At 34.9% G+C, this 23,788-nt stretch overlaps 1 protein-coding gene across 3 annotated transcripts in view; it reads left to right on the top strand.

Annotated features, from left to right (window-relative positions):
* The window catches only part of AHI1 (Abelson helper integration site 1), an 84,892-nt gene that overhangs the window by 50,878 nt on the left and 10,226 nt on the right, over window positions 1-23,788 (top strand). For all 3 annotated transcript variants that reach the window (XM_041424022.1, XM_041424023.1, XM_041424021.1), the window contains exons 20-23: window positions 9,416-9,474; window positions 14,868-14,933; window positions 17,235-17,397; window positions 18,833-18,933. In XM_041424022.1, coding sequence (XP_041279956.1) covers window positions 9,416-9,474; window positions 14,868-14,933; window positions 17,235-17,397; window positions 18,833-18,933 — 389 coding nt within the window. The remainder of the gene's footprint in view (window positions 1-9,415; window positions 9,475-14,867; window positions 14,934-17,234; window positions 17,398-18,832; window positions 18,934-23,788) is intronic.

Raw genomic sequence — 23,788 nt, 5'->3', positions numbered from 1 at the left:
TAATTCAGAATTTAATTTTCATTATTATTTGTGTTTACATCTTCAGATCTACTGTGCAAAGAGTCTTGGTTCCAAAATTCCTATACAAACAAGATACTAATTCACTAGATAGGACTGTTACTTCTACTTTTTCGCTTTCCACAGACGGTGAAAAGTCTTACTGTCTTCTAATCCCAACTGTACCATTTTGTATTCCTGATTGAACCTTTTAGAGAATTCTTTTCCCTCCAGGATAATCCAGAGTTTTAGAAATGTGATCTTAGCCTAAAGCTGGGCACAGCCACTCTTTCTGAATCTGCTAGTCTTGATTTGCCGCCTTTTACCTCTCCTTAGATCAGGTACTGCTGTTGTAAATTAAAGGGAGTATTGCTGCCCAATTATGTTCAATGCAAACATTTTCTATGCTTTTTTTTTTTTTTTTTTTGCATATCCCCCATGTAAGACCCAAACATTCTAAAAATCCACTGTTGTAAAAGTAGTAACAAGTTGCTGTTGCATTCTAAAAAACTTTGCAGACCTTGTAGGTAAACTGAAAAATCAGTATAACTGAAATCCGTGTCCAGCTGGATCTCCAATACATTGCTTTAATGTTGGACATAACATTTCACTGTATTTTCCTCTGTAATAGATGATACCAATATTAGTCTCAAGTGCTTTTTCATATGTTATTTACAAGCAAGTATATTCAGATTTTTGTTACCAAAGTGGTTGCAGGCCATTATTTTGTTTTCCTGTACAATTGGATACTAATTAGAAAGGGCTTACTTATTCATACATGTTCTATTCACTGATATGCAGAAAAACCTTCTAAAAGTAGTTTATCCATAAATTTTCTGAAAACTCAAAAAGTGTGCATGTGGGAAAACTCTCAGGGGGTAGCGTGGTTTTACCACACACATATTTCCGTGAAATATCTGACCAGTCTAATTTCTGAACTACAAAATGGAAAGTGAACTTGAGGATGTATTTTAAAGACATGATCTATTTCTGAATATAGAAGTATATTTGCTATGGACTTTTTCCCTTACTCTTTTGATTTGAGGCCAAATTAAAAATCTTACATAGCAGTTTCCTGATATATTGTCTGCCAGTGGTCCTGCATTCTTCAGGTTTGATAATGTATGAATTGTTTGGCTATTTAATGGAATTTTCTGGTAATACTTTGTCAGAATTCATACTCGGTACTGGCTGAAAGTGCTAATGTCGTAGAGAAAGTGGTGGCTATTCTGGTCATGATAAAGACCTGAAATATCAAGCTGACTTATTTTTTCCAGCATATTACATATGATGTTAGTGATACTATTTTACCTTGAATGCAAATGTTAGGAAAATACTACATAAGCATTTACAAGCTTTGAAATTTTTTTTAGAATTTTTTCCAGTCAAGGTGTGATTTGACATTGTGGGGCTTCCTGGGAAATATAGAAATTCAGTAGTTTATGCCGTAGCTGGTTGTTTTTACTTAGCTGACAAGACTTTGCATTGCAAAAATGTGTTAATGGCTGATCTTGAAAGATATTTGTGGTATCCTAAGCATATTTCTTACAGCTTTCCACTTGTAGAATGGTAAGCTAATTTGATTTAAGTAACTCTGAGTAACTAGCCATTGCTGAATTCCTGTTGTGGGAAGAGCCATTTGAAAAATTTACTTTGTTTTGCTTCCTTGCATAATTTTCATTCTTTGTCTTTTACCTGTAATTAAGTATGTTTTTTTGAAGACACAAGTAGAGTTATGAGGTCATAAGATACTTGACCTTGAGAGCAGCAGATAGAGTTAAATTCTATTTTAACTGATTTACATAGGAATTACCTGTATCAATAAATGAAATCTAACTGTTCTACATATTTTTAGAAAGCAGATAATAATAAAGCCTGCTTAAGAGGTCCATTTCCTGTGATTCAGGGAGGGTAATTTAAAGTAGAGGCAAAAATATTATTAAAGCGAAAAGTGAAGGTTGCTACTTCAGTGTTGGGCATCTACAGCTCCAAGGGACTGCAGTTTTTATATCTTGTGAAGTATTTTTTGATAGGGAGCACCACAAACTACATGTAATAGAATACAAAATAAGTTTCTTTTCTATTTTGATTTAGTTTGTTTGTTTTCACATAGTCCATGTGAGCTTAGCAAAACTAATAATGACTTTCTCAGGATATCTGCGGCACTAGAAGAAAAATAACTCTTATTAATACAAAGAATGCGTCAGAGTCTGCATTTTCCTTACATCTTTTTTATCTGCTATCTAAAACTTGTAAATAATGCTGCCAATCTGATTTCAGAAAGCTGATGGTATCTGTGCAGGCTTATTGATGTTTGCTATAGGATCACCTTCTGTTTTCCAAGTTGTAGAAAGAAACAAATGGTTACTATAACCTGTGCTCATTTTCAGTGATATCTACTGCCATTGTGATGTAATGTTAGAAGTTGTCATAAATTAGCACGTTCCTGATTAGCATGAATTCAATAAATGTTCTTTACTTCAAAAGAATGCTTGGGACATGTGCTACTACTTGCATTGTTTATATATGGTACTGTAGAAACTTAACATTTGCAAGAAAAATGTAAGATGATGGTTTGATAAGATTACTCAGAAATAATTAGGTGGGTGTGTAGGCTGCTAAGTGTGTTTGATTTTAATCTCTAATTAAAAAGTTGGATTTTTTAATTGTTTTTGTGATGCAATAGTTTTTACTTCATTATACTTTTGGTAAATAGGGGCCAAATTCTGCTTCTTCATTGTGCCTAAGTACAGAATAAATGTTTTCAAATGAAACTCTATCCAGTGACAGATTATCTCTATAGTCCTCCTCGTGGAGGATTTTTCTCAGAGCAAACACATGCATGTGCCCTTGTATACCTGGAACCAGAAATGAAAATGATGGCTAACCTTGAATGAATATCTATGCATTCTTTTGGTTGATGGGAGATATAATTATGTTGTGGGATCTGGCACTGCCAGAAGCACAGTGTTTTCATGTTAGTGCTGTCTGATTCTGAGGTCTCTTATATGAGGATTGGAATTGGTTGATGTTACAGCAAAGGTATCTCTCTGTGGATCTACAGGTGTGAATTTAAGCCTTGCTCTGTTCCACCGTTCCAGTGTTTACTTAACTCTGCTGCAAGGACAAACTACCTGGTCACTTGAGCTGTGGAATCAAAGCGGATGCATTAGCTAGTGATAACTGCATCAGTCCTTGGAAAAGGAGGTTACTGTGTTAAAGCCTAGAGCAACTAGAGCAGTTGTGTCTCTCACTTCAGGAAAACTATGACTTGCTTATGGTTTGGGAACCCAGGGTTCTCCTAGAAGCTGCAGCTGAGGCATCCACTGGGAAATCACATGATATGTTAAAGAAGCTGCAGCACGATGTAAGGAGCTGCATGGTCCTGAATTGTGTTACTCCCTAGAGGTTTTTTTCTAGATAACTCTTTTTCATACCAGTGTTTAGTAAACAATTGATTGAAAAGGTAAACATTACTTATATTTTCATTGAAAGTGTATCATTCTGTACAGACTTTCTATACAGTGTAGTATTTTGAATGGCAAACAAAGCCTGATCTATTGACATAATTTCCCAAGATTATTCTGTTAGTTTTCAAGTTTTCATTGTATTAATAGGGATGGGGAAAGGAAATAAAAATAAGTCATGCTTTTCCACCTATCAGCACAGCTGTTTCAGCTGAATGTGGAGAGGGTAAGGTGGGTGGATTTGGGTTTTTTTTAATGCCTGCCATCTAGATCAATCTCCACACTGGAGGAGTGACGTCTGACAGCAGTAGAGCTGCCAGAGCTTTTTTGTCTCTTTTTTTACTGAATTGTATATAGCATGTAAACAGCTCTCATATCCAATGGGCAAAATAAATAAACAGATGTTTATCTGTATATAACTTACAAAAAGGGAGACAGTAAACAGGGGGATTCTATTTGTCCTATAGATTTTGCATTTTGGTTTTAAGTGAATAGATTTAGTTTAGTAAATTGGAACCCCATTTAGAAAATGAGAATGACATTGAGGAGATAGTTCAATGTTTTCTGGGTTCTTTGATAGAAGAAAAAGGTGGGGAAGAGACAAAGAGAGTGCTAGTAATAGCATGGGCTGACACTGAGTAGACTTCTGTCAGTGCAGAACACACTTCAGGAATCTTATGCATGTTCATAGAAGACCTTTGCATTCAGTAATATTGCCATCACAGCACCTTTGTAGGTACAGCACATGAGAACTGCCTGTTTTAAGCACATGCATTTTAAGTGGTTTGCAAGATCACAGTATCACAGCATTGTTTAGGTTGCAAAACGCCTACAAGATCACTGAGTTCAAGCTTTACCAAGTCACCTTGTCAACTAGACCATGGCACTAAGTGTCAAATCCAGTTGTTTCTTGAACTCTTCCAGGTATGGTGACTCCATCACCTCCCTGGACAGCCCATTCCAATGCTTAACAACCCCTTCCATGAAGAAATTCTTTGTGATGTCTAAACTTGGGCCTCTCCTAATGCAGTGTGAGACCATTTCTTCTTGTCCCGTCACTATGATACAGATTAAACTTCACAAAAACAGTTTTCAATACACTTTGGTCCTATCAATTCTGCTCTTCAGTCTGGAATATCTTCAAAATCATAGGTACTAGACTAAGTTATGTAGAACTGAGTTGGAAGTGGGTTTTCACCTAAAGCAATGGATATTCATGAAACATCTGCTTTGCTGGTAGAATGTTGTATTAAGTAGGTGCATCCACTCCTTTCATTTTGTGTGAACTGCATCTGAAAATGTCTGTGGTGGGATTTAAATGTATTTGTGATCATGTGTTTAAATAAAGGAAAACAGGTTCTTACCCAATATATAAACAATCTTTTTATATAATGAATTCTGTTTGATCTATTAGAGCATAATTGGTTTGAGGATAAAGTCTTTGAGGGAAGATTAATATATGTTTAGATCATTACAAAATTATCTTCATTCCCTTACATTATACATAATTTGAAAAATGAAATTTCAGAAATAGCTGAAAACTTTTACTTTAAAAACCTGACAACTTTCATTTGAAACATAAAATAGAGATCGTACTGCACACTAAAAGATCCTTTGGTTAGAAAGGTCGTACTTTTGGTCATACTACGCTAGGTAACTGTGATGAAGATATGATTCTCATTACTGGAAACAGTTTTAAAGCCACAGAAGATGAGTAGGAAGAGGAATGAGCTGATATACACATATTCATCTTATATCTGACTTGACTTTTTTTTCCAGTGTTTGTTATTTAATTGGGTGTATTTTAACTACACTGTGTTGCAAGAGACCATGATATAATTCATAAGAATGTCTGCAATAAGAAATACCATTTCCTAGAGGCATTGTTTATTTTCATGTCTTGCAGGATTTTTTGTGGGTTTTGAGACATTAGCAATTAGTATAAACCTAAAGTAAAACTCAGTTAAAAAAAGAATAGTGTGTGAATAGAGTAGGTAAGATATTTTTCTCTCTGCATGCTTTAGAGGTGTTTGTCACAGAAATGTCTGAATATTAACATATTTCAGTTTTCTTAGATATGTATTTGTCCTTTGTTCTGTGATTTTCTGGGGATTTTCCAGGATGAACTTTCGCATTATTTCATTAGCTATAGATTCTATTTGACTGGAAGCCTTAGAGATGTATTGTGCTCAAATACCTTTAGTAATTACAAAATTAATTTATTGAGTACATTTCAGAAAGTGAGAAAAAGCCTTCTTTAGAAAAGTTCATTAAAACAGGAGTTCTGTAACAAATGTTCTCCTGGCCTTTTTTATAACAGCATTTTTTCACAAAAACATTTCACATTGGGTGATTATAGACAGTCCAGTAGGATAATAGTGGAATTATGTGACTCCTTAGAAAGACTTCTTTCCCTCTTCTGCTTCTGATGCTATTAGTTTAAAACAAAATCACTAAAGATGCTGTTATTTTAAAGGAAGTGTTCTTAATTTTTGCAAGTTCTATTCTGGGGCACTGTTGCTGCTATGTAAGTCAAGTCTGTTTGGTAGTGAACTCATCTACTTTGTGCATTTCAGTCCAACTACTTAGAATTTGATCACCTCACACTGCTGTGAGGTGATCTAGAGCAGTGGGCAGCTTTTCAGTGAAAGCATGCAATGAAACTGGGGACTTGGTATTACAAACACGTTTTGGACAGGACAACTGCTTGAATTTTGTCTTCTTTCCTCTTAGGCTGCAGTTATACTGGCAAAGAATAAATTGCCAGAAGTGACCGAGGAGAACTGAGGGTACACTTTAAGTTCTCTGTTCAAATTGTACAGGAAACTACCAGGGTTTCAGACTCCTCTCAAGGCAGACAGATACACTGTTTTTCAAAACAGTTCTTTGATAGGCTCACAACATAATTGTAGTAATAGAGTTACTGAAGAAGAGCTGTCCTGCTGTTAAATTGTGTCAATGTGAAAATTCAGATCATTTGAGGCAAAGGATTAGCATCTATTGTTTTGACATGTCTGATTAGCACCTAGACATTAGCAGAAAGTTCTCCTGGAAGTAGTATGATCTTCTCATGTAAAATTCCATGTAAAGGAAACCACTGAAGAATCAATGCAGAGTAATAGGAAATGCAGTTATTCAAATATTGATACTTTCATTGGGAAGATTAGCTTCTCAAGATGTATATGTTTTTGAAGGTGAAAACAGCAGGTAAGAAAGAAGATTGTTGGAGAGCACAAGTAAAGCATCTGCATCAATAAAAATGCTTCTCCATTAGTGATTCTGAGGTAACCTTAAGACAGGACAGTCTAGATTACCCTGGGTGTTGGGGCTGTTTCAGGCTTGACCTTGCATAGGATTTAATGACCTTTCTATGAGCTCAGACTAAGCGAGAGTCCCAGCAGGTCACGGTGTCTTGTAAACTTAATTTTTAGATCAAGTGGAAATGTCCTTCTGGAGTGCAGACCTCAGTTTCAATATAGTAGTTAAAAAGCGTGTACAGCCTGGATGAGAGGGAACCAAGGCAAGCACTGCTGAGGCTGTTAGTCACACCTGCTTGATGTCATTTACATGCTTCATCAAGCGTGGAACTATATCAAGCCCATAGCTGTGGAACATGGCTTTAAAATTCTACTGCTTCATTTGGGGAAGAAGGGATGGATATTCCCTTGCTTGCTGAATGGAGCTTCTTTTGTGAATGAGGAAGATTTGAACAGGGTTTTTTTTGTTGGTTTGGGTTTGTTTTGTTTGCTTGGCAGTTTTTAATGGCCGTTTTGAATGTAGGGGCTACAAAAATGAATGCTTGATAATTAGAAACAAGTAATAGATAATGCTGAAGTCTACTTTGGGGTAGCCAATAGGCATGATCATATGTGCTCAGGTGTGCTGTGGTCTGTTTATACCTCAAGCAAAGTAATGAGAATTTTCTGTTTGTTTTGTCTCTAGTCGTGGAAAACACTGAGTCTGAACCAGTGCCAGCTTCTAGAATTCCATACAGCACTCCCTATATCTTTGAGTAACACATCTGTCGTTTCTACACTTGCAGCATAGCAGGTCTGCACTGCCCTTTATTGGGGCTGAATTGGGAATATCAGTCTAACCATATAGTTTTCACCTGATAAACAGCTGAATATAGAGACTGCACAGAAGTACTGACACACATAAACGTACAGTCCAGGAGCATCTGGAAGTAATGCGTGTTTTCCTTAGAAAAATATGAAGGTCAATGATGTTACAGATAAAAATGCAGATTAATGTTGTTTTTAATTAAAACTTGAATATTTTTCCAGACAAACAATTGTTTTTATCAAATATTGTATATACCTTTTATTTAATATGTGCTTGTGTAAGTTGGCACAACACTCCCATGCTCAAATTGTCTGTCTAAAAAAAATTTATTGGTTTTCAGTTTGTTTGTTTTTTCTTCAAAGACTTGATAGAACATGTGTATGTGATAGTATATCCATATGTAGTATAATCTCTGTAGCATCTGGTTTTCTGACTTTGTGAGTGTGTAGATAACAATATTAATAGGAGTAATATCCCCACTGACTTTTGGTTAGTGCTGAAAAAATGTTTTAGCAAATAGCTTATTTGAAAAAATGTTGCCTTCAGGATTACTGTCTTTAAATATGGGTTGAATTCAGAAAATGGTTTACATTCTCATCTCTTTCTTCTTAAAAGAGGTGGAAAAAATTAATAAAAGCAAAGAAAGCCTTTCAAAATAAAGTATTTCAGAATTTGTACAAGATTTTCCTAAATTATTAAGATCAAAATGTTTTTAATTCATTCATGAAGCTGAATAATCCATTATTGCATGTATTTAGGATTTCTCACAAGTAGATTGGTCACATACAGATGTGCAGGAGCATGGTTTAACTCCAGTTATTTGTGCTTGCAGCTTTTATTCTAGTTAGAAATATCTAAATATCTTAATGATTAAACATTTGTGAGTAAATCTCCTGTGAAAGTCAAAACCATTAGGCTTTAGAAAATATACTGTTGGTGGAGTTGTGCAAGTTTCCTTGTGGAGCTCTGCCAGTACGTGGGAATCTGAGTCTGAAAAGTCCTCTTTATTCAGATGCTAGAGTCCTCAAAAGCAGGTTTTTGGTGTGGCAAATGAAAATGAGTTTTCAGAAGTTATTTTTCTTTAAAAACAAAATTTGTTTCAAAGCTAGTGTCTCACAGAGAAAATCCAGTGAGCTTAACTCTGTGTTGCCTGGTGTTTCTGTACTTGAGAAACTGTTCTCCAGTGAAGCGGTAGCATTTTTCACTGTCATGTTCAACGATTTTCCGACTTTTTTGTATCTTTTCTTTTTAAGATGTTTTCTTAAGTATACAGCTGAGGAGACCAATAACAAAAAGATAAATCCATAGATGATGAAAGGATTTTCCTGAGCTTAGTAGTTAACATAATAGTCTGAAAAGAAAAGAATTTACAAGTACTTGTTCAAGTGTGCTATGTAGAGAGTGAATAAAATAAACAGCAAGATGTGTTGTGATAGGAACTCAGATGATCAAAGGGAACCACTGAATAGGAATAGTTATTCTTTCAGATAAAATAAGGAAGTAATTCCTTTGTGAGTTTTTGTGATCATTTCTGTTGGAAAACTTTGTATGCATTACTTGGAATTTCAATGAAGAGAAAAGCAATGAGGCCTAGATAATAGTGTCAGCTTTGAGCACGAGGTGGCATGTGGACATAGCTTGAGCTACTTCTCCAAATCATTTGAATGGAAATATTGGATTAGTTAACCTTGTGTCAGGTCTGTTAGTTAAATAAACCCTCCAACTGTTCCTGACTGAAGGATGCATAGTTGTGACTGAAAGATGCTGCTGCTTTTCATTAGAATTTTGTCAAACATACCCTGCTAACATAATGATTTTAAAATAAAATGGTTTATTCGATGGAAAAGGATAACAAGCAGAAAATTCACAGCCTTTTCTTTTCACAGGGTGCTTCAGCCCAGTAGGAAATCCTCTTAGTCGAACACTATTGGGTAGACTACAGAAGGTAAGGAACTCTCTCTTTGCATTTTTTTTAAATTGATGTTTAACTATAAAATGTCACTATTCACAAGTTCTCATTGTAGAGAGGTGTTTTTTATCCTGTCTTTATTCAAAAAAGAGGTGTCTTCAAACCAATTGTCTACATGGTCAAATTAGCTTATGCTGTGACCAGCTGGTAGTGAGATCAGATATCTGCAAATCAAAAGCTTTATATTTTTTCATTACTTAATTTTTGTTGTGTAGAAATAAATAAATAAGATCACGCTCATGTGTTTGTTTTTTTTTTTTTTACTAAAAAAACAGGCATTGATGAGTAGCTAAGAGAAAAAGACAATAACTTGGAATGAAATTCTCATTGCAGCGCCATGTTCTCATTGTTTACTCATACTTCATCTCTGTGTAACAAGATAAATCACAGCTATCCTCTGTTTACTTAATTGCTTATCTCTTAAATATTGATTGTAAGCTTCTCCTAATTATATTTGTTATTTCATTTATTTCTGGTTTCCTGATCACAATAATAAAAATCCAACGGAATCTGTAAATGCCATTAATTGCAACTATACACTTGATAAACCTGTATTAAGCACAAAATGTGTGGAGAAACTAGTGAAGAAAGAAGCAGTGGTGCTTCTGAATACTGAGTGCATTTGTGTCTCCATGAAGCTTGGCCTGTTCTACTGGAGATGTTAATTCTTCTGCTCCCATGGACAGAATGGTGTGGTTTAATATTCTGTTGTAATTGCACTAATTTTAATTTTGAGAGAAATGTAATAAATGGGCATAAATTAACTTGGGTCATTTATGTCTGTTTTACAATTTCAGTTTGGGGTTTTGGTTTGATTGTTTCGGGATTTTTGGCCATACCTTTTTTAACAGAACCTGTTAAGACTGTTGTGGCAAGCTTGTAAGATACATAGGATTCACCAAGAAATGTTGAAAGCATGGTTTTACATTGGCGTTGTGTTGAGTTGCTAAATGATTCCTGTTTTCATGTTTTCAAATTTTTAGCCATCAATATGTAACTTTTTAGGGAAAAATATATATTGTTCAACCAGTACTGTAGTGTTCTCCACCACAGAAAACTTGATAAACATTTGCAGGACCAACTGTTTTGTGAAATGCTAGGTAGCAGCTAATTTAAAATAGCTTGGGTTTTTGGTTTTTTTTTTTTTTTGAGAGGGCTAAATTAATGTTTTGAGTATATTTTTTACTTCTCCTATTATAAACACATTAATATATATAAGTGCAGGTTAACCGAGTAAATAATATCAAAAACTAACATTTTTAGAAAAGGGAAGATAGTTGAAGAGGTTTTGAATAATTTCAGGAGCTGGTGTATTTAACATGTTTTTGAATTGGTCTTTTTCTCTTTTTTTATTTTCTCTCCTTTTTTTGTAATCCTTGTAGGTTTTACTGCAGCAACTGTGTTTGCATTTCTGATTTCTGTTTGCACATTGCAGGTTTCAATAAAGTGCAGTTTTGGTCCTTTCTTCCTCTAGGCAAATTATAGATTCCCGTGCTTATTAAATATTGAAGGGCTGTAATCAAATCAGGATTGTAGTCATCTGAAGCCTAAGGAAGTAACTTTACAGTGTCTGTAGACATATTAATTATGACTGAAGAAGAGTTTATCATTCTTGCCAATTGATACTTTTAGCATAATTTAGCTATTAATACTAGTATTTGTATTTCTGTTTCCCATAGACTAAATATGTAGTTAGCTGTCCTGAGCTAGGACCAGAGAATAAGAACAAAATACAGAAGTGCTAACAATATCCAGCTGTTTTCTTCTAAGTCTTATCTTACATAGTATTTCATTTAAAACCTTACTTAGTAAAGAGTAAAGAGAATTGCGTAGTGTTCTTAGGTGAGGAGACAGTTAAGTAAATCTCTAACCTTTAGGTTATTAAGGAAAAAGACAATGGAGCAACAGTAAAATCTCAGATTTATTCTGTAGAATTTTTTAATGTTTTGCATATTAACTTTTAAGTCAACCAAGAGTTTTCAGTCAGGCTCTAGAAGTTAATTTCTTATTCTTCCTCCTCAAAAAAAAAAAAAAAAAAAAAAAACCAAACAAAAAACAACTAATCAAGAAACCACCAAAAACCAAAAGCAGCAACAAAAGAAATCCGCTAAAGGAAACAGCCTCAGAATGTTGGCTGTTACACACCGAGGCTCAGATTTACTGGACACACAAGAGAAGCTGTAACACACATTCCTTGTGTCTTTTCTGGAGTGTTTGCTTGAGTAATATTCCCAGTTTCTCTTACACTGTGTCGGCAGGTATGGAGGGGTGGAGTGGAGGGAAGCAGTGCCACTGAGAAACATCCAGGAAATAGATGTTTGTCCTTCATGTCCCCGAGTCTGTCATTGATGGAAAAGGAGGCAGCATGACTTTGGCCATGTGTGCATACTGGGTTCACCCTGGTATGTGTAGGGTCTGCCTAAAATTAATCTTAGAAAAGCTTATTTTCCATGTTTTGCTATTAAGAGTTAATGGCTAATTAGAAGTGGGGTTTAGTCTGTATGTTTATTCTGTTACAATGAAGAATATGTTTATGTATAAGGAATAAGCATATGAAACTATGAGATTTTTTTTTTCTTTAAATTTTGATATTGTGGTAATTGAAGTATATTGATTCAGTAGTAGAAATTAAATTCTGACATTTTTACAGAAAAAGCAGGAATAGGATATCACTTGTTCTTTCTCAGTGCCCCTTATCCTAAGGGAATGAGCACTAATGCCCAAATCCTGTTTGCATGCCACTATACATCTGCATCAAAAAACCAAAACCTCCATGTGAGCAATCACTGAAACGGATCCACTAAAAAGAAGCCGTAAACATTTTAATTAGGGCCATTATCAGGAATCTATAAAACTTGGTACGACAATGTGTCAGGTTACTCTCACATGCAATGGTCTCTTTTGTATTGGCATCTTGAAACATTTTTGTTTGGTTTTGAGTTAGAAACGTCAAGGGTATCTAAGTGGTTTAGTCATGGATAACCAGTGTGATACCCCATGGTTGAGAACTCTGTGTCAACTGATGGATGTATTTATCTTCCTCTGAGGATGCTCCTTAATGCTGAAAGCTCCTAACAGCTTTGTTCAAACACGATCAGTGTGACATAGCACACTTTTTCAGAAAGCATTTTGTTTCTGTTTCTCACAGATGGTCTGCCTCCCAAAAAGGCCAACTCCTCAGGACAAAACTATAGCCCCACATCTGTTCCAATGCAAGAAAAGGATTAGCTAGTTTCCATCCTGCATGAAAAAAAGGAGACATTAATATTGTATTAAGAATAATGCATTCATACCATTCAATATGTTGCTTTTTTCAAAATCCTGAAAATATGCCTTAATCTTGTGACACAGCATTTAAAAAATGATATTTCTAAGCTGAAAGGCCACTAATTTTTGTTGGATGTTTCTTGTGGTGTAACTGGTACTTGGCATTATTTGAGGAATGGCTTGGCACTACTCGAGGGATGGCAGGGCACAGCAAAGGCAGCCTTGCTGTGCGTGTGGTAGGCAGCTAGGGCAATTGCCCCTGACAGCTGGAGGTGGAGGTGTGTGCAGCCCGTGTCGTACTCAGAGCACCTCTTCAAGAGGCACCCCCTCCTTTGGATTGTTGTTGCCTTAAAAGTTTAGGGCAGTGTCTGAGAACATTCAGCATAGTCTCGGGGTGACTCATAGATGTTAGCTTGTTATTTCCACACAGCTTGCTCTCTTCAAGCTGTTCTCCAGTGTTTGAGAGCCACATAAATACTTTATTAAAAAATGAGAGAGAGTCAGATTGAGACACAATAATGGGGCAATATGAGTACCTGAACTAGATACCTAAATAATACTGCTAATAATTCTGATGAATCATTTTTGAGCAACAGGAGGCACTCCCATCCCACAGGCTAAGCACATTGCCTGCACAGTTCTCTTAACCTTGAGAATGGAAAAATGAGAATTAGCTGAAACCTGTACAGCAGTGCTGACTACCAATAGACCACTGAACAAGCAGTGTACTCTGAACTGCAGCTCCACCAGTCTTTGTTCAAAATTTGTTTATCAAATCAAGCAGTTACACTACTTTTTTTTTTTTTCCCCCTTCTGTGCATGTACATAATTATTCAGAACTCTTTAGGTGGTAGGCTTAGATGTTCTGGTAGATTATAAGAACTGAGTGCAGATGTTTGCTTTTGTACTGAGTTCATCTGTAACTGCTGTGTCTTTCTGTAACTACTGTGGCAGTACCAAAACAATCTGGAGACTGGATGGAGTTCAGGATAGTCAGTGATTTCTTTCCCATATGGGATAAGCCCAGCTAAATTATGTAAACCACACAGAGGGCAAGAATGCCTGTTCCCAAGAATGGCATTTATTCTGCTGAGGATTTACAAGGATTTTCTCTGTAATTTGTAGTGATGTTCCTTGGACCACCATAATAAAAAAATTTAAAAAACATAAACACTGAAAATAAAAAGAGCAATACCTTTTAGATATATTTATTAAAAGCAGAAGAGAAAGAAGTTAATGCATAAGATATATAAAGGAGTGGCTGTAAAATATGAAAGAGATTAAGTATGTTGGATTAAAACTTTCAGATTTAAGTTGTTATAATGCAGTATATCTGTTAGAGGTGGAAATATTTACTTCACAAAGCACACATTTAACACTTCTAAAATATTTTAGTTGATGTATGGCAGTGTGGATCCTTTGCACACAAAATCGAGGGGAAATTGGTGAAGATAGACCATTGAAAAAAAATTAAATAACACCAGCAAAGGACTTCCAGCTCTTCCTTTTTTTCCCCTAGTGTGTTGTTCCTCTGCTAATTTTCATGATTTTTCTATTCTAAATCTTCTTTTAGCTTAAGCATTTGAATATTTTACAGAAATCAATTTTTTAAAGGTACAGGCTTACCCTGATTATTGCAATGTATACCTGCTATTCTTTTGAATTCATCGAAAGTCTGAAGAGCAAGTGGTGAGGACAGAACGATTAGAATTAAAGTACTCATAATTAAGACCAACCTAAAATTCTCCATTACATGGAAGTGACATTTTTGCATATTGGTTCAGAGGTAAAGTACACTGCAACAACTTCTTAAATATCTGCTGCAGTGTTTGCAATGCAAACAAGCTTGGACTGCACAGTCTTCAGTCCAGTGGTGTCTTTAATGCGGTGTGCATACTTGAAAAATTTAATATCTTTTTATAAACATCTACCAGCCAATAGCCAATATTACTCAGTGTTGCTTAACATCACTTCTGCTTTTTCTTTTTTGAAAAAAGCATTTTGTTGCAGATAATTTTTACTGTCATACAGGAGAAATGAAAATACAATCATAGTTTAGCAAAGTGCTTTATATTAAAATGTATAACAACTTATTCTTCTAGAATGATGACAGCCTGACTGCACTAGGAGTGGGAGGAGGAAACAGTTGTCCACCCAGGCAAGAGACAGTAAGTATTATGTAATTTTTTGCAATATCTTTTGTACCTGTTATATTATGTCTGCTTTTGAAAGCATGCCTTTTTTTTTTTTAGCATGGTCCCAAGGACATTTTTTTTCTACTGTAGATATTGTAATTCTTACAAAGATGTTCATAACTGTATAACTACATTACTTCTGGGTTTACATCAATCTTGAAAAACAATATTGTAAAATTTTGTTGAATATAGATTTTTTTTATTTTTTGCTTGGACATTGATCCAAATAGAACTTGACAAATCTTTAAATTTTACACCAGAAGAAAGTCCACTGCTTTAGGTGTAATTGTGAGCAGTTTACATCCTTCTTTGGTTCTGAGGTGCATTTCTTATATCCTGTTATGGTCATTTTTCTGATCATATGTTGACAGAGAATATAATGACAATTTCCATATTTTATTTAAATTGCCAGGCTTACTAAACCAGTTGTATTACAGGACACATTGGTATATTAAGTTCTTATTTCTGAGAGACAGCCAGTGGCACTTGCTTGATTGGTTTGAACTGTTTGTGGCAGTTTCCATGTGACTGAATTTTTATATATTTTTTTTAAATACAACATTTGCACCAGAAGTATCTTGCAAAAGACCCTGCAAAAAAAAAAAGTAGTTCATGCTCCGCCTTTCATTGTTTTATATGCTGCCAAGTAATTATTGTTGCATTCCTATATTCCTTTTTGGGTTTTGGCTTTTTTTACCTTAAGTGACCTCATGGTTTTCATGAGATTGTCACTTAACTGAAGTGGGCACTGTTAGAGCACCTCTTACTGGACATGGTCATGGTGCTCATTAGTGTGGTTTAGTTTGGTTCTGTTCTATAGTTCATATTTCTGTACTGCCAATGCCACCTGTAATTACTGTTAGCTTTCCTAATGCAGGGAGGAGAGTTATGATAAAACACATTTAATGGTTTAGTTTCTTTATGTAAATTCAGGTCTACTGAATGCATATTTAGGTGAATTTCCAGTCTACTGAAAACTATGCTGATACTAATTCTTTGGTGCTGACCAGCTCACACATTGCCACATAAAATTTACAATGGTAGAATCACTTCCATCTTTGCCCATTCATAACTGATTTAATCTGTTTAATTGGTGACATGGAATTATGGAAATACAAGTGACAATGACTATCTTTCTACAGACGCAACTCGCAGATGATCTAGCTTGAAGCAGAAATACAAATATAAAAAGCACTGTGGAATTCAGCAGTCTTAAAATTTAAATGCATGCATGAGTAATAAAAATAAGGTGTTTTCCTATCCATATCACTATAATTTTGCTGTCTCCTTCAATCCCATTACCCCTCCTATTGCTCCTAATGATCCTTGTTTCTGACCTCTACTTACAATTTAGTAGAGGAATATGAGGTGAAGATTGTAGGTAGGGAAGCAGCATTCTGTGTGTAAAATAGGTCATAATTGTGCTCTTCACTTATGATGAGGGAAGTGAGCAATTCCGTTATTCTTTCAGTTCATTTGTTTTCCTTTCATGCTTCTCTGCTCAGAGTTCACTAGGACAGATTTTTGTTCATAGGGCATAGGAAAAAAATAAGAAATTGTACTTGATATTTTCATATTCAGGGTAGAAAGCAGGCTTCTAGTAGTTTATTATATGTAGTATCCATGGTCCTGATGACTATTAGTACTTTTTTTCATAAAAGTATATCTGTGCTGAATTTCACTGTCAAATAGATTTATTCTGTGAAATGGAAAATAAATATATTTTTTGCAGATATTATGAAATTGTATATCCAAATGCTTATTGCTAAACAAAACAAATGAAAAATAGAAAAGAAAAAAGAAAAAACAGAGTGATCAAAGCAAAACTTTGCAATGTCTTTTTGTATTAAATTTTTCCTTGGATAAAGCTGTCATACTGTTGAAGTATTTATTCAAACACATATGCTTCATGAGCACACAGAGAATGGGATCTGAAGGTGGTGTAACAATTCTGAGAAAGTGACTGTATGAAGTTTTTTTTTCCCTTTTGCTTCACAAGCAAATTGCTTATAAAACTAACAGCTGCTGTTTTGAAGCTAATCTTAGTGAATTGAATGTTCTTAACCATTTCTGCAATCCCACAGTCCTTTATCTTGCCTCTCCTGCTGCTTTCCCACCACCCCTGATCCCATTAGCAAAACTTGAGGCAGCCTCAGCTTTTACCAAAGTGCAGCTTTGGTTTCAGCTGCTTTTCTGCAAGAGGAAGTGAATGTTGCGCTTTTTTCTCTGTGGCATGGTTGTGATAAAGCTGTGGTGTTCTTATCTCTCTTTTAGGTAGTGGCTCTTTATGACTACACAGCGCATCGATCAGATGAGCTAACCATCCATCGCAGTGACATTATCCAAGTGTTATACAAAGATAATGATAACTGGTGGTTTGGCAGCCTAGCAAATGGACAGCAAGGCTATTTTCCAGCTAATTATGTGGCTGGTGAAAGTAAGTTTACTGCTGTCTTCCTGGTATACCGGTGTGGGTTTAACTGATGCTCCAAGATTTTACCATGTTGTTCTGCTTATTGTTCTGAAGATAGGAATTTATGTAGTACACACGTGGCATAATGATGACTTGTTGTGGTGCAAAAATTGTATTAAGTTAGCTAACCATTGCACTTTCAGCTTATGGAACAAGTCAGTTTATTACTGACTTAATTATCTGTCAGCTGGATTGATCCCTTGTCTCCTCTAACACAGAGCCACCTAATTCAAGCCCCAGCTTGGCAATGTTTTAGGACACATCAGAGCATTTCGCAAACATCTTGGGGTTTTTTCTTAGGCAATTTCCATTAAATCTAGCTTTTGTACAAACTTAATTTTCCCCCCGCTCTAATGGACAATGTTCAGTTCCCAAATATCTGGATTTCAGTGTGAAGTTTTAAAGGAACAATAATGGTTAAATTTCACATCTGAGCACTGAAGTTGCTACCAGACATCTGAGCATTGAAGTTGCTACCAGGTCCTTTTCATCAAAACTGTTTTGTTTAAACTGATACAGACAAACATAGATGAATTTGAACAAATAATATAGGAAGCATCCTATTTAGTCCACTGCTGTAAGTATGCTCAGTATGCTGATGTAAACATTCCGCTTATGGACACAGCATGTGGTTGCACACTACAAGAAATTAATTTGCCTTCCTAAACTATCAAAGTATCAGTTATTACTGGTATTTGGAAATCTTTTAACCCAGCATTTCTCAAGATGGTTTCCCCCATTTTTTACTTCCTCACTATGTCTTTAAAGTGAAATCTAGTATTTAAGCCTCTTTCCTAAAAAACACTTGCACATAGCACTGTGGTCACTTGATGGGGTCAATTAAAGTTAGATTTACTATGCCCTTCCCTATTGTCCTCTTCTTGTGGATCCTGTGCATTTTGCCCTGCCTTTCCTCCTTGTAAGATAGTCCAAAGAGAAGTCTGAATGAAGAGTCTTCAGTGAGGGCCTTAAAAAAATGTTCTGAAAAACAAAGACAAAACCTAAACAAAGTTTTTGAAGCAGTTGTCCAATTGTGAAAAATAACTTCTGGTAAATAATTGCTATTGCAGTTGATAATCACCTTATTTAATCAAAAGAAATACGTAAGATATGTTTGTTAAGTATCCACTGCTTCCTAACAGTGTAGACTTCGTTCTTAGGTAAATGTTTGAATGCTTTCATACAGTAACCAATATATAAATCACATTTAAATCTAAACTTGCTAGTATAAATAAAGGTTTATGGGAGAAATTTTCATAAATTCTCATAGAACATTTGCCTTCAAACATTTTTCACCTGTTTTCGTTCACATCCTAGTTTTGGCTACATTGTACCTTCATGGTGGTTCACAAATTCTTTCATAGCTCTAATAATGGCGAATTATGGTTCCTCTTTTCAGAAGAATATGAAGAACAACCTTCAGGATTAATACCAGATTCTGCTCCTCTCCTACCAGAAGGACCAACAGAAGCAGACGAAGGTTTTCTGACACTAGATAAGGTAATAATTTGAGAAGGAAGGATTCTGTAAGTAGGGATAGGTTGCCTTTTGTATGCCACATGGACTGTATTAATTTTTGATCTTTTATGTAAAAAATTCTTACGTGTAGATCTCATTCCAGGCAATCAGGTATATTTTCAGTAGAAGTTTAATATTTATCTTATGTTGAATCAGCTGTTTCATTATGTGGCAATTAAATATCCTGCTTACTTCCACTGTTCTAATGGGTGGCAAATCTCCCATTGACTCCAAGTTTACAGAAGTTATGTGTGTGTAAGCATTCCTCTTTCTGTGATTTTTGTTAGTCAGAATATACAGAAGAAAAAGAGGACCCAGTTCTTAGTCCAGGAAAAAAAAGTAGACATTTGATTTTTATGGACTGGGTTTTTTTCTCCTGAATTTTAGAAATTCCACTATATGCAAAGCAGGCCAATTGACTCTCAGTTCTTGAGAAGATGAGAAATTTTGCATACTTATGTTTCCCTTCTGTGAAATAAGACTGACAGTTGTCTTAAAACATGGGATATCATCTAGGAAATAAAGTAATTAAAAATTAGTTAAACAACTGTTAGAATTGAAGAAATTTTTATTCAAAATATTTGTATCTTTAATAAGTGTACTTTCCAAAACTGTTAATTTTCATTTGCTGAAATGGTACTAACACAACTACTTTAAAAGTGTTGTTCAGATTACTTTCAATTATTTGACTTTTCCATGTACTTTATTAAAATTGAATCTAATATTTTGTGTCTGATTTGCAAGACTCTAAGCATATTCTGTGTTGCTTAGTTACAACTTTTGGAGACTTCTCAAATGATTCATCTAATCTTAGCTCCATAGTGTATACAATCATAGAATTATTTAGGCTGGAAAAGACATTGCAGTGTTCAAGGTTAAAACACTCAAGACTATTTCCGTTGACCTTTTTTGTGCAGCTTCTGTTTTTTGTAAGTGAATATAGAGAGGTAGCATTTAATAAATTATTGAGCACAGATCACTCACTTGGCAGTCTTGTTGAAGCTGGCTGCTGTAAATCAAATTGCTAAATGTTTTGTTTCTAACTATACTTGAAAAATGGAATTTATCACTACAGTGAGTAGTAGTAATTAATCTGAAGTATCCTTTACCTCTTTGTAGCTGAGAAATTCCTAGGCTAATCATTGTCCAGAAAATACAGGGGTGCTCTACTTCTAGATACTTCTGTGAAAGCAGATTGGAATAAATACAAGAAAAAAATTTATTACTGATGATTTCTTTAATTTATTGTCTGCATGGCTAGAGGCAAGGTGGGTATCCCAGAGGATGTTTTTGGAATCACCCAGTTTCACTCATACCTGGATTAGAAGAGAGAGAAGCACTGTTATACCTATTTCTATTAGACTTGGTCTTTGTTATCCACATTTTTTTTTCTGTTTTAATCTGGTAGGAATTTAGTCAATTTACTGTATCACAATTCTTTTATGTACACCAACTACTTTTATGTACACCAACTACATAACTCACTAACATTTGCAACCCATATTTGTTATTCACCTTTGTGAGAAGCAACATTTGATTAGTTTCAATTGCTTACAATTTCTCAAGTGTCTATGGCTGACATACTTTTCTAACACTAGTTTTTTTATTATTGGTAGTACTTGTTTTAGTAACACTGAGTTTTAATATTATTTATTTAAAATGCTCTTAAATTGAATTCTGCTTGTAACTTGAGTTAAATTGACTACATATTTAATAATTAGTTGGAATTTTGTGGTAGTCTACATAGTCTACAAGAAAGACATAATGAATCAAATGTTCGGTATCAGTCCACAACCAAGCAAATACACTGCTTTTCATCTTGCACATCAGCCAAGGGTAGTACAAAATCATACAGATTCTAGAGGGAAATTGTGAAACAGGTCCTGGAAAAAATTATATAAGGGGATATACCTGTGAGATTAAACTAGCAAAGAATGAGCACTGGAGAGAGCATACAAAGTAGAACCTGGTGTGAAGTCTATGCACTCCTCTTTCTTTTACTTTGCTTTCCTTCTGCTGTTAAACAAGGTCAGGGAGCATTAGGCTGGAATGGATCACATCTACTATTGGTAGAAGGAAATTTTTGTTTATGCCATGCTTAGTTATCCTGGTGAACTCAACTACTACAAGACACTCTTAAATGTGTGTGCTTAGGGATTAATTGCTTTAATAACATGTTTTAGGCTGAGGTAATGACTGAAATTTCAAAAGCATTGGAATGAGTGGGAAACATGATTTGGTGGATTTTTTAAAGTTTTGAGTCACATCAGCACTGTATAAGCCATCAAGAAGATAGTGAGCTGAACCAAATGATGAATCAAATCTCTGTAAGACTTATGATGCCTTGAAGTGTAATAGGTTTACAAAAGCTGCAGAGCTGTGCAGAGAAGAAACAACTTGTCATTCAGCTGTTTGCCAGAATGAATGAAAGTTGTGCAGGGCTTTGGCTTTAGGCAATACCAGAGACTTCTGAGACAAAACTGCTAAGATGATCACTGAGGGGGCTCATCGGTTATGGCAGTTCCTGTCTTGCAGCAGTGACACAGCAACTTTTCTTCCTATTCCTTTCACTTTTTTTCAGTATAAGACCTGATGAAGGGAAATGCCAATTTCCTTTATATGGGAGATCAGAAAAACTTAGTAAAACCCTGTGTTTTGTTGGGTTTGGTTTTGGGTTTTTTTTTGCTTTGGTAGAAAAGCTTTTATTTTTTTAATCCAAAAATATTTATTGAGTAATTTGGTTGTTGCTTAAGTTGTTGACACAAGCAGGAAAATATAAATTAATATTTTAGTTGTCTGGTTTTTGGACACAAGAGTGTTTTCCCAAATACTTAGTTATACCTAGATCTGCTATATCTATTGTTCTTTCTGGGTTTTTTTGAGGATTACTCAAATGTTAAGCACTGTTAAGACTGCAAAACAGTTACTGTGAAAATCATCCTAGCAATTACATGTGAGATTTTGGTACTGTTCAAGACTAAATAAGGCACTTAAAATGTTGACTATGAATATGGTTTTAATTACTGAGAATACCAGATAGTCTAATTAAGAATATTTTTCCAACTGCAGATATTACACATGCATATCTAGCTAATCGTCAGAGCCTTATGAGTGAATAAAGTGGAATTATTAACATTAGAAGAGGGTGTAATACTTAAGATCCAATATTAAGCTTTGCAAATAATTTCTAGAAAAGCTTTAGTTCAAAGAACTTTCTTTCAAAATACTTTCTACCATCAGTTTTGCATTTATAACAATAATTTTATGCAAACCTTGTTTTCCTGCCTTAGGAGTTGCTTAACTCCTGAGCCACAAAATTAGGTCATAATCATCTTTAATTACAACATGCATGTAAACTGCCAATTGAAATTTCATGGAGTGAAGTTCTCGTTGCACTGATGAAGAACTCCAAGAAATAGAGATGGACTTATCATCTGGCTGCTCCAGTTAATGTGTTGTTTTCAGGTTCCTTAAGATGAAGGTGGAAAGCACAGGAATTCCTGGACAGATAGGGTTCTATTAGAAACCATAGTGTGGGTTTTGCAGAATTTTGGGCAATCAGAAACATTTCAAAGTTGATAGAGTGTCTTTTTTCTTTTTTTTTTTTCCAGAAATTTTCTGCTGGCTATAAGATCTTGTAAAAATGTTTTATAGTTCAATGGCCTGCCACTCACTACATGAAACACATGTAACTGGATTCTGAATATTAAATATGCAATGCCATGTTACATGAGAATAGTAGGAAGTAATAATAGACAAAACATTAAATTTAAAATTTGTATTAAAAGTGTAAGAAAGTATTCTTTCTGGTATATTTATCTTTGGAAAACGATGTCAAGATGTAAATAGAAAAAAAAAGGCTTACTGGCAAGAACCACATTATTATTGCACAATTTGAATAATCTACCCAAAGGTCATCAAAACTTGATTCCATGTATATTTAAACAAAGTTAGGGATTATCACTGTTCACATAAATAATTCATGGTCTCACTCTTCTTCTGCTAGAGGAGGTTCTTGTCAGACTTTGTGAATTCTTAGCCAAGTGTGTCTGAAACTAACCTGCCAAACAATTGATGCTTTTCCCCTGGGCTTGGGCTGTCTACATGTGGGTGATTTTGTGGGCTAAAAATTTATTTATTGAATCTAAAAATTTAAAAAGCATGGAAAGCTTGTTCCATGTTTCAAAAATAATAGCTAGAAATTTTTCAATTTGTTTCATCATGCACTTTTATTTTATAGTTTGTACTGTTTCTGTTTTCTCCATTAATGTTACCTTTCTTCAGGTTACTGAGGAACACTTCAGAGACTGATTATCTTTTAGGAAGAGGAGGGGGAAATAGAAAGATGTGATTATGATAATGAGGGAAATACTAAGGAATTAATACAATAAAATTCTTGCAGTGAATAGATCTGAAGACTTTTGACACATCGTGAAGTCTGTTCATTTTCAAGGTTCAGGGAAATAGCAGAAAAAAAGTGATTTTCAATTGAATTAGAATGTATTGAAGTGAAGTTCATAATTCTGGGCTTCATTCCTAGCTAATATGACTGCAGATCTCTCTTTCTGAAGGTATTGACATCTGGGCTGAAAGAAACGATGCTTTTCTAGAATCAATCTGCAAAGCCACTGTCTAGTGTTCCACATATATTGTTTAATAGCATTATAAAATAGATATTTCTTTATAAATCCTACTTTTGAAGTAGTAATTATTTTGATTATTGTTTAAGAAATTCATCTGAAGGAAATGTTACTGTGGCATCACCTATGAGGAATGGGTCATTTTTTTTAGTCTTTACCCAATATTAACATATTTTAGCTTTTGAGTTCTTCAGTTT

The sequence above is a fragment of the Onychostruthus taczanowskii genome, unplaced genomic scaffold (assembly GCF_017590055.1).
Source record: "Onychostruthus taczanowskii isolate IOZ18803 unplaced genomic scaffold, ASM1759005v1 scaffold8, whole genome shotgun sequence".
In the NCBI taxonomy this organism is placed as follows: domain Eukaryota; kingdom Metazoa; phylum Chordata; class Aves; order Passeriformes; family Passeridae; genus Onychostruthus; species Onychostruthus taczanowskii.
Note: the sequence above shows the minus strand (reverse complement) of the source record. Positions and strands in the feature narration are given on the sequence as shown.